Source organism: Vanessa atalanta, chromosome 16 (assembly GCF_905147765.1).
Source record: "Vanessa atalanta chromosome 16, ilVanAtal1.2, whole genome shotgun sequence".
Taxonomy (NCBI): Eukaryota; Metazoa; Arthropoda; class Insecta; order Lepidoptera; family Nymphalidae; genus Vanessa; species Vanessa atalanta.
Window position 1 is genome coordinate 10,723,594 of NC_061886.1, and position 14,528 is coordinate 10,738,121.

At 33.0% G+C, this 14,528-nt stretch overlaps 1 protein-coding gene across 1 annotated transcript in view; it reads left to right on the forward strand.

Moving 5' to 3' along the window:
• The window catches only part of LOC125070133 (potassium voltage-gated channel protein Shaw-like), a 252,867-nt gene that overhangs the window by 95,687 nt on the left and 142,652 nt on the right, over window positions 1-14,528 (forward strand). Inside the window, exon 3 of the mRNA XM_047679833.1 lies at window positions 2,709-2,841. Coding sequence (XP_047535789.1) covers window positions 2,709-2,841 — 133 coding nt within the window. The remainder of the gene's footprint in view (window positions 1-2,708; window positions 2,842-14,528) is intronic.

Consider the following 14,528-nt stretch of genomic DNA (forward strand, 5'->3'; position numbering starts at 1 on the left):
GAAGGTGATCTATAAATTACATTATCATACACGATTCACGATAAATACTTTTGAAAGAAGCTCGTAATAAAATTAAAATTTTATTCTAAGTTACCTTTTCGCATTCAAGGTAATCCACCAACACGTATTAGTGTATAGTGGAATAAGTTGCAAAACATATTCTCCGTAGTGGAACACACAGAATGTCACGTTTTTTTAGATAATACTATGTTACCGCAAATCCTACTCTTTTTATGACTTCATTTTTTAACGTCTCCGAAACAATCCTTTCAAAACCCAACAATTACCTGGCATTTTAAGTTTTAAAAAGTGCTGTTTTTTTCGAACAAAAAACTATTATAAAAACGGCCTGTTCTAGATAATTTTCTAAGTATACAAAAATGCAGTACGTCTGTTAAAGAACTGAAAGCTTTCATAGTGAATGAATTGTAACAATTGTTTTTGAATTCATTGAAACGATATCTAATATCCAAAAAAAATTAAATCTAATGTCTGTTAGTTAATTTAAGCTGAATATTGATAGTTGTATCAGAACCACTTAGTCTAATCCTCTGGAGTTAAAATGTTAAATCTTGGTTCTGTTCTGATGAGAATGCGTTTTTGTAATAAACATAACTTGCCTCGCCAATTTGTGAGCCGAGATGGCCCAGTGGTTAGAACGCGTGCATTTTACTGAATTTTCATGTCCTTAATTTGTGTTTATATTTCATCTCGTTCTCGGCGGTGAAGGAAAACATCGTGAGGAAACCTGCATCTGTCTAAGTCAACGAAATTCTGTCACATGTGTATTTCACCAACCTGCATTGGAGCAGCGTGGTGGAATATGGTTAAAAACTTTCTCCTCAAAGGGAGAGAAGGTCTTAGGCCAGCAGTGGGAAATTTGCAGAGCTGTTAATATGTGTGTGTGTATGTGTGTGTGTCTCACCAAAATTGGATTCAGACGAAAAAATATCTCCAAGATCAACATAATATACATTACATACATTAATGTTTATGATATTCAGAAACTTGTTTTAGAAAAAGTTTTATTAAAAATTTATGTATTCGTTAATTTAACTTAACTATAACTTGGCTCGTATGTTGGCACTTGTATGAAGGTTTTTTTAGTATAGTATAGACTATAAAACATTGCGAAAAACAAATACAGAATAAACTTGGATAGGTCAGTGATTGGAACGGATGAATCTTATCAGGTTGTGGATTGAAGCTTTGACAACCTATGAATTTCCATGTGCTTCATTTTCGGGCAGTCTGCCCGTGACCACGAACACTGCAAAGTGCTCGAAACGTCGGGATGTTAAAAATAATTAATATACGCGATTAAATCCGTTAAAAAACTAGTTTTATTTCAATGTGTAATAATCGCGAAAATCTAAGACAACATTATGCTTCATTTTTGTTAATAATTTAATTTATACTCGGTGAAGGGAAACATCGTACGGAAAAATGCATGTGTTGGATGAATCTGGCACATGTGTATCTCTACCAATCCCTATGGGAGCTGATTTTTTTTTTTTTAAATAAATAAATAAATAAATGATGATGAAATCAACTCCAAACCACTTTCTCGAAAAGAAGAATAGACTTAAGCCTAATAGGCTATTTTTAAAATACTATTTTCTATGGAATCTGATGACGACGATTTTTGTATTATCACTCTATGAGACATTATTTCTAAAGGGTTCTTCATAAAATATTTTTGAAATCTTATCATTAAGACAAGCCTTTGGTTTACAAAACACAAGGAAATTTGATGTCCATTCCACAAATATTTCATAAACACTTCCAATCAAATGTACCAATATTTTTTAAGACATAATTCAGTTGTTCATCCATAAAAGCATTATTCATTTTTACCATGAAAAAATCAAGGACCCTCTCAGCGGTCATAAAAGTAAAATATAATAATCTAAAAGCTTAAAATTTTATATTTATATAGTCATCGAAAACGTGTCTAAAGACGAGTTTTTCTTCAACTTTTAGGCCATGAACGGTTTTCTAAATTTAGTATAAAGGCTATTCCCATATGGACTTAAATTACGAGTATAAAGTAAAGTCGTTCTAATTGCTACACATCAGCAGCTCCACGTACTAGGGTTTAATTTATTTACACCTTCCTTAAAATGCCGTATAGTAACATCTATATCTCAACCAATCTAACTCTTATTTGCAACGCCATAAAGTTAAATTTCAAATCAATATCATTAAAAAATACACACATGGGTATTTTTTTAAATGATACGCATTATGCGTAATCATTTGGGCGATTTTTATCTTTAAGACGTAAAATTTTAAGGCTCAAATTAGAGTCCTTTATTTATATTTTATGAATCACGTGGAAAATAAAATTAAATCAATTCAAGCATTATGAAACATTTGCCAAGTTTAGATTTGGGGATTAAAAATAATTACACGGGTAATGGATTTTTAGTATCTGGTAATCGTTATGGTTTAATGCTTAATGAGCCTTTATACCCAAACAACCCTTATCATCAAATTCTCTGTTTTCTTTTCTACACGTTTAATTTAACATTGCTATTTTCGTATTAAATTAAAGAGTGTCGTGTAATGGGTTTGTTAAATTTATTATAGAAGTTTTGGATTGCTTACTTTTTTTCATATATTGTATTCTGTTAAGGAAATAAAAATTATTTTAAATTTTTAACACTTTAATTTCTATAAATTTGAATCACACAAATTTGTTGCAGAACTGGCAAACTCCATTACCCTACAAATGTTTGCGGGCCGCTCTTCGAAGAGGAGTTGGAATTCTGGGGGCTGGACTCCAACCAGGTGGAGCCGTGCTGTTGGTCAACATACAGTATACACAGAGATACGCAGGTAATTCAGTGCTTATATATAAATATGGTCAAAATATTTTTGAAATTAATACCTCTGGATATTTTCCCATCTTTTAGAGGACAATCATCTATCAGTAAAGTGACGCAATAAAATAAAATTAGTAAACATGAGAAGATATTTCGAACAGACGAGATTTACATATCGCTTCAGGGCTTTATGCAAAATGTGACATTTTTCTAGATTCTGTCAAATGGACAGGTATTTTAGTCGTTTTTGTCTCAAAAAGAATTCTTAACCATGTTCTATTTTTTGCTTCTTTTAACGGAAAATAAACCTTATTCTGCTATTATAGAGTTCGTATTTAACATGTCAAACAGCTCTACCATCTTGATCCTATTACCTTACAAATTTACATAGAAAGAGCCCTGATTTTCGATTCTCATCATAATGAATTGGTTATAGGATTCAATTTCGCGATCCTTTTAGTACTAACGAGTTTCTGATGTTCTAGTTAGATAATTAAGATAGTTTAGATACGAAGTGTTTTATTTCGAAGGTTTTCTATCAAAACAATTCAATGGAAAGTCGTATTGAATTCAAGTCTTTTGAACTTAGTTTTTGATGACATTGGACTGCGAACAAGTGACTATGACAACGAGAACATAAATATTGGATATGATTTTTCTTTTTCATAGTTTTTGACAGATCGGCGACAAATGCTATATTTTGGTGATATTGACATGAATGATTTCATTTAAAAAAGGTTTCATCATTTTGGCACAAAAGAGACTTGCAGTTTACAATGAAATGAAATCAAAACAGAACCTGTCATAGGTTTCGAAATGCCTAAAAAGTATTTTGAATAAACCTGAAGTGTCACGGGAGACCCACTAGTAATAATAGAGGAATTGGACAGATTTAAATTTTTAATTAGATTAAAATAATGTGGGACAAATGCCGTTGTCTAAATGCCATTTGTATGGAAATCTACGAAATGCGTCCACGGGGAAGCATTTAAGAGATTTTATATCTCAATACGAATTGGTTTGAAGGCCGGGGCTATCAAATAATAAATCTCGGATCCCAAAGTTATTATGGCATCCCTTATCACTTTTTAGTTGATCGTTAAATTCTTTGTGACTCCTTCACAGTAATTTCTTTGTTGTGGACTTACTTTTTTCAACATGAACTCATTGGGACCTTTTTGGATTCAATACAATCAATAGAAAGAGTGTTTTCTGACGTCTTTTGATAAATTCTAAAACTAAAAGTTCGACAAATATTCCCTCTGTCCATTGCTCTTTCGCAAAATTCTGGCAGCGATGACGTTATCACGTCAAATTAAGACTATGTTTTGATTTTTAAATAAAAAGTTTGCTTAGAATGTTTAATTTGCTTATTTTATTTTAACTGACAAATATATGCTTTTGTATATGATGATGTCAGCTCTTATTGATTGTAATTCACATTTAGAAGTATAAAAACAAAAAAGAAGCAAAATCTAGGCAAGCAACTACTCATGTCCACCATCGGAATGCATGCCGTAATAACTCTTCTATTGCTCATAACCACCAAGCGGCAATGTTTAGCAAGCAAAATAAAGTATTTATGACATCTAGTTTGAACAATGTACCGGTGTAACATCAGGGACAAGAAGCATACCTAGTTACCATGGCTGGTAAATTTATAAACTTTTGAGACGTATGGTTATTCAGAAAACCCGTTTGTTTAAAATGAACCAATAGAAAAAACGAGAGGTGTCTTTAAACACTTGGTGTCGCTATAAATTATTATTATTAAATAAAACAAATAAATAATACAATTACAAGAAATGAAATTACAATAAAAAATTGTCTAAATTAAAATAACAACAAAACATAATTTGAAATAAAACCATATACAATAAGAGACAGAAAGAGACATAAAGAGAGAAAACAATAGACTGGAGGGGAGCGGAACGCTTTATCCTTAGGTGACGATTTCCGTCGCCAACTTCACTTTACTGTAAGCCGGTTAAAAGAATTTCGTTTCAAGAAATAAATAACTTCAAAGGCACATAAACGAACGTTGCTAAACGTAAAAAAATCCCAAACTCATTTCTTAATAATTTGCTATAGAATGTATATTTAGGATTAAGTCCCTAATTTTACTTAAAAGTGCCTATTAACCGTTTTCGCGAAATTTTTTACAGGGATTGTGAGTCAAATATTTATCAGTTACTTAAACATAAAATAATGTACAAAAGTTTAGTATCTTATTATTATAATCCTATAAAAATATCCTAAATACTACTGATTTCTGATAAATTATTGGTGAAATATGTATGTTTTCATAAATTTCTAAAATTCAATGTGAATTGAATGCGGTTTTACCTATAAAAATGAGTTCTAAGTTATTTCTGTAAGCACTTCATAAACTCGCAGATGCCTTGTTTAGAATGTATTGCTAATAAAAAAATCATTTCTATATTGTTTGTGAGAAAAAAATGGAATGAAAACCAAGCTAAATGCGAAATATTAAGCTTCGACTTCATGTTATTTCTAAAAAAACTTAAATGTTAACCGAATAAATTATTATGCAATTATAAAGGTTAATTCATTGTTTAAAACAATTTTTTTGGATTTAAATTACGATTTATTATAAGTTAGCTACCAAGCATTTATTAGTTATTTTCATTCAACAAGCCACCCACCCTATATTAACAGCTTTTAAATTTCCCACTGCTGGGCTAAGGCCTCCTCTCCCTTTGAAGAGAAGGTTTTTGGAGCATATTCCATTACGCTGCTCTAATGCGTGTTGGTAGAATACATTTGTGGCAGAATTTCGTTGAAATTAGACACATGCAGTTTTCCTCACGATGTTTGCCTTCACCGCCGAGCACGACATGAATTATAAACTCAAATTAAGCACATGAATGGTTTGGACCCGAAATCATTGGTTGTACGTTTGTATTGCACGCGTTGTAACGACTGGGCCATCACGGCTCACGATTTAGGGTAGGTAAGGTTTCACTAAATAAAAAAAGGAACTTTAGTGCCTTTAATTTGTTGTATTTATTTATACCGTCACAATTCAGTTGCATTTATTATTAGACTGCCAGTGTCCTTAAACATTCGAATAATGTTTCTTTTTGTATAATCAGCGTATCATACGAATGTTGGCTTATATGTTTTAGCTCAAATCGTAAGCACCGTAAAATATATTTTGATTTTAATATTTTACTCAAAGTATTTATTATTTAAATATCAATTGTGTGTATATCCGATACAGTATTATAATTAATTTAGTAATTTATTATGATACAAATACTATAGTCGACCTAGACTATAGTAGTTGTGATCATACACGCGAGTCACACGCACACAAGCTTAAAAATTACAGAAATTTACAAGCGGCAATTAGAATAAACACAATTAACGAAGGATATCATCAATGTAAGCTTTTTTCTTTGTTTATGTCCAGTTTTAAATTCTAGCTCATGGATAAACAATCCATCACATACAAAGATTCAATAGTTAAGTACAATAGGCGTACATTTATCCCGCTAACAAAGCCGCTTGGCGAAAGTATTGAATAAAAAGTTAATTACTTAACCTAATCTCCATTCTTTAGGAGAATGTTTGGTCAGCAAATATAAACATAACGGCGTGTTTACATTCAATTTTCATTTGCGTACCGTAAATATGCATGTACTTTTACAGCAAAACATTTATGAATAAAATTGTATTGACGTGACGTCTAACAGACGTGGAACATCGAAATTAATAGTTATTTTAAGAATTTATTATTAGATAAAGCGTATAAATATGAAGGCACTCGACTATTGGCAGGAGCGCCGTTATCATCTTTGTTACTTAATACAAGTAGGATTTATTTTACTCATCATGAGAGCGCGAAAAAGTTGTAATTAATTCCGGAAATAAAGGTTGGTATTGTTAAATTATAATGTTGTAATCTTTTACACATCTTCGTACAATAATTTTCAATTGTTAGATCGAATAATTAACTGGGATTACAATCATAGACGTCGGCGATCCGTTCGCGTGCCATATACCCTATTCCCCGCTGTTATCCGGTGCCTTAGCAATATCCACCATCTAGCGGCGCTCCCCGTCAAACGTTCCACCAGAGCAAGCTTGTCTCACTCGCGTCCAATAATCGAACTCTTCAAATTTTTCGGGATAAATCAATTAGATGGCACCGCATTTGGCGCGTGCCGTCAAATACATCTGAAGTGTATCGTACACTTCAGATGTATAGTGGTTGCATATATAGTACCCAAGGGAATAGATATAGCGTGGCAGAAAGGGGATATGACGGCATAAGGGAGCCTCATATCGAAGCTTACGAGCCGATCTCCCTCCAATTCGCGTTGATAGATGTTTAACATCAAAAGATATTTTTAAAAAAAGAACACGAATAAAAAAATAAACAATATTATTTCTCAGGAGATTGTTAAAGCTATCATTGAACAGATTACACTATCTCATTTTTATCTAACAAAGGGCGAAAATTGTCAAGAATCGTTATCTTGATTGCATTGTGTCTCTGCCGTCGTATATTGGCTGTTTAGACCATCTGATCATTGGATTCCTTTCGTTAGTTCGATTTAAACTATGAAGACAGTGTAAATAGTTCAATAACCTATAAATTACAACAAAGTTGCACTAAATACTAATGTGCCACCTGATGGTAAGTGGTCACCACTGCATATAGACATTTATACTGTAAGATATATAATATACGGGTATAACGTATTAAATAAAGGTCTTTCATAATCTGGGTGAAGCGAGTACTGCAACTTCAACAATAACTTCTAATATAGGACTTCTAGAGCCGAGATGGCCCAGTAATTAGAACGCGTGCATATTAACCGATAATTGCGGGTTCAAACCCAGGAAAGCACCACCGAATTTTCATGTGCTTAATTTGTGTTTTTATTTGATCACGTGTTCTGCGGAATATGCTCCAAACCTTCTCCTCAAAGGGGGAAGGGGCCTTAGCCCAGCAGTGGGAAATTTACAGACTATTAATGTTAATGTTATAGGACTTCTGTATATTTTACTTAAAAAGTTTTTTTTTTATTATTGGGTAAATACCTACCTATACGGGTCTGTACCCGTTAAGGTAGGTACCACCCACTCATATGACATTCTTTCGCAATATTTTGTATAGGTGTATTTCAGTTTGAAGGGTGATTACGCCAGTGTCAGTTTCACTACTTAGCACAGGCACAAGAGGTATACCATCTTAGTTCCCAAGATTGGTGGCGCGTTGACGTTGTAAGGGATGGCAAATATATCTTACAGCGCTAATGTGATATGAGCGATGGTGAGCACTCCTAGATGTGCGTTTGCCAAGCTATTTAATAAATCAAAGAAACAATCACATCTTTAAATACTTCACTTGATTCGTGTCTTCGTTGTGCTTCTCTCTCTCTGCTCTATGTCTCTTCGAATGGCTATTGGTGGAGGCAACTACTTCCTATCGTTAGCTGTATTCTATTTTAAAATATTAAAACAAGGAAATGTACGTATATATAAATTAACCAATTAAATTTATTATATTTTGTACTAATATTATAAATGAGAAATCAACTTTGTCTGCCTGTCTATTGCATCTTTAAACCTCAAATCACTGATACGTATTTATTTAAATTTGTTATGAATCAATCTTGAACTTCAAGGAAGGTTCAGCTACTTTATTATGCGTAACCTGACGACCGATCCCTAAAACGCGAGCGTAAAGTTAAAATAAATAGAACCGATCGAATACAATGAAATACATTTAACTTTTATAGAGCGAAGGATTTTAAATTTATGTAACAGCTTCTCTATATCTGTTTACGTATTTTTTCGAAAATAATAATAGATTTACTCAGTGATAGGTATTCGTGTGAGCTCGTCAGGGATGCCACAGATTAAATATTCTACCGCTAAACAGCATATTGTTGTGTTTAGATTTGAAGAGTATGTGAGCCATTATTTTAGAAGACACAATGTACTTCTTAGTTTTCAAGGTTTAAGGTTTTTGCCAGCGGTTTTTTCGAACCGCTACGGCTTAGGAACAAATACATCTGCAATCCCCGGGTTTTGCAGATGTCCATGGGCGGTGGTAGTTGCTTTCAGTCAGGAGAGCCAACTGCTCGTCGCCGCATAAAATGAAATGGTGGGTGATATAGGGATGATTAATATTTCTTTTAGTGCCAATATCTGGTCACTTACTATCAGGCAGCCCATTCGACATTTTGAATAACTATTTAAAAAAAAGTACTTCTATTTTGAAAAAAAAAAAATGTGTTATATTTAAAACGATAATTATTTCAATGTTCCACGTTTTATAAACGATTATAAAAATAGTTTCAACTTTTAAAACATCCAGTGTAAATGTAATTTTTCTCAACACTATAAGTACAGCGTCCATCGAATGGGCTTTGATACCGGGATTCAGTTACTTTTATACATATAAATAACATTTGATAACCTATCCCGGCTTCGTATGGGTAGAATTAAGATTTACATAGAATGTTTATATAGACGATACAAGGAAAATAATCAGCTATTTTTGGGTCAGGAACATTCTCAGTCGTACGCATAACGATTAAACAAAATGTAAATTGCAATCGGATGAATAGTTAAGCGATGCACAATATTTTTATTTATTGAAAATAGGAAGATTCTTATTAATTTAAATATAATAAAACAAAATATTTAAAGTAAACAACAACATATAACATAAAAAAATAACTTATAATTTAATTTTTTTCTCCAATTTTAATGGAACAAAAAATATTTCGCTTCATAAGTGACGGAGTTCTGAGGTAACAAACATTTTAAAAAAAACAAATTGGTAACCTTTTAGTTTTTGAAGTCCATTAAAAATAGATGAGATACACTTCACCTTAAGAACCGGTAAGGTCCTTACCACCACTGTGACATTATCAAGCTGATTTAATATAGTAGCATTTAAAAGCTTCATGTTTCGTTGGACGACATACCGCTCAAGTCGTAATAGATGTGAGCGCATTATTCACAAAGGCTTTTGTATTTAATGCTTCGTAGATTCAGAGCACTTGTACTTTTCCATTTTAACTTTTGAAGTTGCGTGTTCGTGGAATACGAGTTGTGTGCCTGTGAGGGTCTAGAGTAATAGGCTGTTAATGTCCCAGTGCTGGGCTAATGCGTTTTCTTATCTTAAGGGTATTAATTATGTGACAGTTTCACTTGGCAGGACTCTGTACAAACTCTTCTAAGCAAGCACACTCATTATATATTGTACCGACTGTTGTTGTGTTCCGGGCGAAATAGTTAGTCGGTATACCAGAACAAAGAAACATCTTAGTTCTCAAAGTCGATGACGAAGATGTAGGGAATGGATAACATATTTCTTACATCGCCAATGTCTACGTTGATGACCACTTGCCATCATATGACACATATGCTCGTCCTACACATTTTACAAAAAAAATAGAAGTTCATGTGAAAAATGCAGATCCTTAAGATGTCTTTCTCCAATGCGGAGACGAGATGAATTATAAACATTCTTTCTGATTCTTTGATGTTAACCCGTATTCGAACCCGCAATCTTTAGTTATGATTTTCTAGCCACTAGGCCTATAAGGTTCTTTTGAGCATATAATTGTATTTATGTTATGTCCTTTCTTAATAATTATCGGTAGAATATTGATAAACATTTATTTTATATATGATACTTACGTTTTTATTCGAGCCCTTACAGAAGTACGAAGCACTTTGTTTTATACGAAAAATTTATGATTTTCGGGGCGGTTACGGGGAGTACCTAATGTATTTTATGATTTATGTGATAAAATTCAAACATACATGTAATAATTCAACGAAATATAAATATACAACATAGTAGCGGCAATTGGAATAAGGACTCTTATCTTCAATAACATTGGACGTTCACGCAAACTTCAAACCCCGTTTTACTCCCTTAGGGGTGGAGTTTCGTAAAATCCGTAATTAGCGGATGTCTAAACCCCATAAGGAACCTACCTGTCAAATTTCTAGTTTGTAGGTTTCATAGTTTCTGAGATTCCGTGATTAATTAGTGAGTGGTATTTCGCTTTAATATACATACTAGCTGTACCCGCGACTTCGTGCGCGTTGTCTGAATTTAAGTTATTTGAATTTAAGTCTATATATAATTCTAAAATAAAAGTAGCCTAAGTTACTCCTTACATCCGCTATCTGCCAGTGAAAGTCCCGTCGAAATCGGTTCAGCCGTTCCAGAGATTAGCCGGAACAACAGACAGACAGACGGACAGACAAACAAAAATTGTAAAAAATGTTAATTTGGTACATGTACCGTGTATACATATGCATTTAGTAAAAATGGCTTATTTTAATATTACAAACAGACACTCAAATTTTATTATATGTATAGATATAGATATATAGCTGCATGATCTACACCAAGCTATAGCTTAACTTACAGATTCTTATTTGTATGTCTAGATAGAGCGACGCACTACAAAGGCACTAAAATAAACGAAACAACTTTACTATCTAAGTCTGCTTGAAAACTACGCTCGATAATCGCTTTCGTTTTGTTTTACTAGTGTGCGTGTAATGGCAGTATTTTTTCTACGGGTTAATACTTGAAATTCATACTTATATTGAGTTAAGTCTTTTATATTTTTTAATGATAATAGCAATTATCCATAATGTGAATACACTTTGTCGTAGAGCCTTGTGCAAGCCCGACTGGGTTCATACCTACTCATTAGGTCTAACACCAAGTAATACCTACTTAGTAATTTGTGTTCCGGTTTGAAAGATGTCTGAGCCAGTTTATAACTAAAGGCACAAGGAACATAATATCACTGTTCTTGCGGTTGGTAGAGTATTGTCATGTCATGTCATGTCATGTCAAAGATGTTAAAATTTTCTTACAACGCCAATTTGTATGAGCAGTGGTGACCACAAACCATCAAATTTGCCCGTCCACCTGATACTGGCATAAAAATATTATTTAACGTTATTCACATGCCAGTATATCCATTAGTCTATTTTAAAAACTTACAATTTAAATACGTTTTATGTACTTTTACTTGAAATGGAAGGTAAATGTTTGGGTTCAGAAAGGATTTTCCACTGTGCTGTTTAAGCTTAATGTTTTACTCGACTAAATAATTAATTCTGTGTCTCTTTGATGTTATACATGAAATGAGAGAACCACAGCTTCAATCGAGAGAATCTCTTGTAGGAAACGGTTTCTTGAATATTATATCTTGAGAGTTATTGGCTTAGATCTTTAAGCTGGAAATTTACGTTATTAATACGAAATACTACAATAACATCATTATTTGAAGTATTTTCATTCGAATTTTGCCAACAATTAGTCTCAAACTCTTAAAACTATAGTTAACATTTACTATTATTTTTAAAATAAAACTATACACATCAACGAGTATGTTTAAATTTTTACAAATCACACACAGCACAGTTACAGCCTGTAAATTTCCCACTGCTGGGCTATGGTCTCCTCTCCTTGTGAGGAGAAGGAGGAAAAGGATTTTGGAACATATTCAATTCAAAATTTGGAATTAAGTACATGAAAATTCAGTGGTGTTTGCCTGGGTTTGAATCCGCAATCATCGGTTAAGATGTACGTGTTCTAAACACCGGGCCATCTCGGCTCTTACAAATCACATTTTAATATAAAACATTGTATATTACTGATTATAATATAATAGTCTTACCTTTAATTCAAAGTACAAAACGAACTGAGATTTAATTTATTCACACAGCCCTTTAAAACTCTTTAACCCTAATTACAATATTATAATTTATTTGACTACCCGCATTGTTGTTTTTTTTACATTTTAATAAATATAGTCTAAATATATCTTATTTTTACATATTTTACGCTATGAAGAATATTATAGTCCAGGAATACATTGTACATTCTCGATATCATCGCTCAGACTTTAAAATCGCCATTCAGAAGTGTTTGTAAAATATACCACACCTACATATCATTAAATTATGTATGTCCGAGACGTTCATCAACAATCTTTTAACGATGGGCGGCACGAAACCCAGCTATCTTTACTAAGAAGAAGATTAGACAATATGGAGGACGACGAGGGACAATAATAATAAATGTCAAAATTCCTAAATATACATATTGTTTAATAAAATAGTCTTCATTGTATTGACGTTTAAATAACGCCTCATTTTTGTGGACTACCACAAAAATGATGTTATCAACATAAAATAGTTTTTCCGAATTTAATAAATAATTAATCTCGTTGCAATTATTGTAATTAACTTATCTACTGCAATACCTGCCGGTGTAGTGTCCAATGATATACGAGTCATTTCATTTAAACTGTAATCAGTCTAAAAATCAATTCATACACAAAGACTTCTTTTTCTTCGACGACGTAGTCGTAAAATTTTGTATTGAACTGTGAAGTCATCTCGACAGAGTTCGACCATATCTTTAACAAGGCTAATCAAAATCAAAATTTACTTTATTCAAGTAGGCTTTTACAAGCACTTTTGAATCATCATTTAACAAACGATTTTAAGTAAAACTACCACCGGTTCGGAATGTAGATTCTACCAAGAAGAACCGGCAAAAAACTCAGTAGTTACTCTTTTTTTCAACATCTAAAGATACAGTCATGTTAGTTAAATATGTATATATATATGTATGTTATGTCTCCTGTCTGGAAGTCAACAAGCATTAACTCCACGCTTTTTTATCATCTAATATCATACATCATCTTGCCCAAGTATGTGTGCAAACAAAAGAACCTTCTCTATTCTTGTGTTCTCATAATCCGATCGACGACGAGGCCGTTAGAAGTAATAATTTTAGGTTCAAAGCCCTTACGTGATAATTGAGGCATATCATCTAACACTTTAATGGCACGACCCAGAGTTTGAATGCAAGCTCGGTTTCTGTAGTCATATAAGCTATCCAATAAACCAATGAGGCAGTCAGTATTCGGGGTAATATGGGGCTTTGTATTTTGTGTTTGGGTGTTGTGCAAGCCCGTTTGAATAGGTACACCCTCATCATATATTCTCCTTGACGACCTCCGTGGTCGAGTAGTGTGTACACCGGTTTTCATGGGTACGCCACTCCGAGGTCCCAGGCTCGATTCCCGGCCGAGTCGATGTAGAAAAAGATCATTAGTTTTCTATATTGTCTTGGGTCTGAGTGTTTATGGTACCGTCGTTACTTCTGATTTCCATAACACAAGTGCTTTAGTTACTTATATTGGGATCAGTAATGTATGTGATGTTGTCCAATATTTATTTATTATTTATTCTACCACCAAACAGTTATACTGAGTATTGTTGTGTTCCGGTTTGAAGGGTGAGTGAGCCAATGTACAAGTGATATAACATCTTAGTTCCCAAGGTTGGTGATGCATTAGTCATGTAAGGAGTGATTCTTTTTTCTAACGATGCCAATGTGTATAAGTTTTGACCACTTACCATCTATTGGCCCATTGGACTACAATTTATAAAAAATAAAAATGTGTAATATAATATGTATATGTATAATTAAATGATATATTCGAGTGTGCGATAAAGGTTCTTAGTATCTTACCCGTGGGAAAACGTATGATCTTAAATCGCTTTTATAGTTACTTGTTACTTTGTTCTTGTTCAGTGTTTCCCATTGGTGCTGTTCTTATTTTGATAATAATTTCCGAAGAGTCACTATCATTGTATAAACAA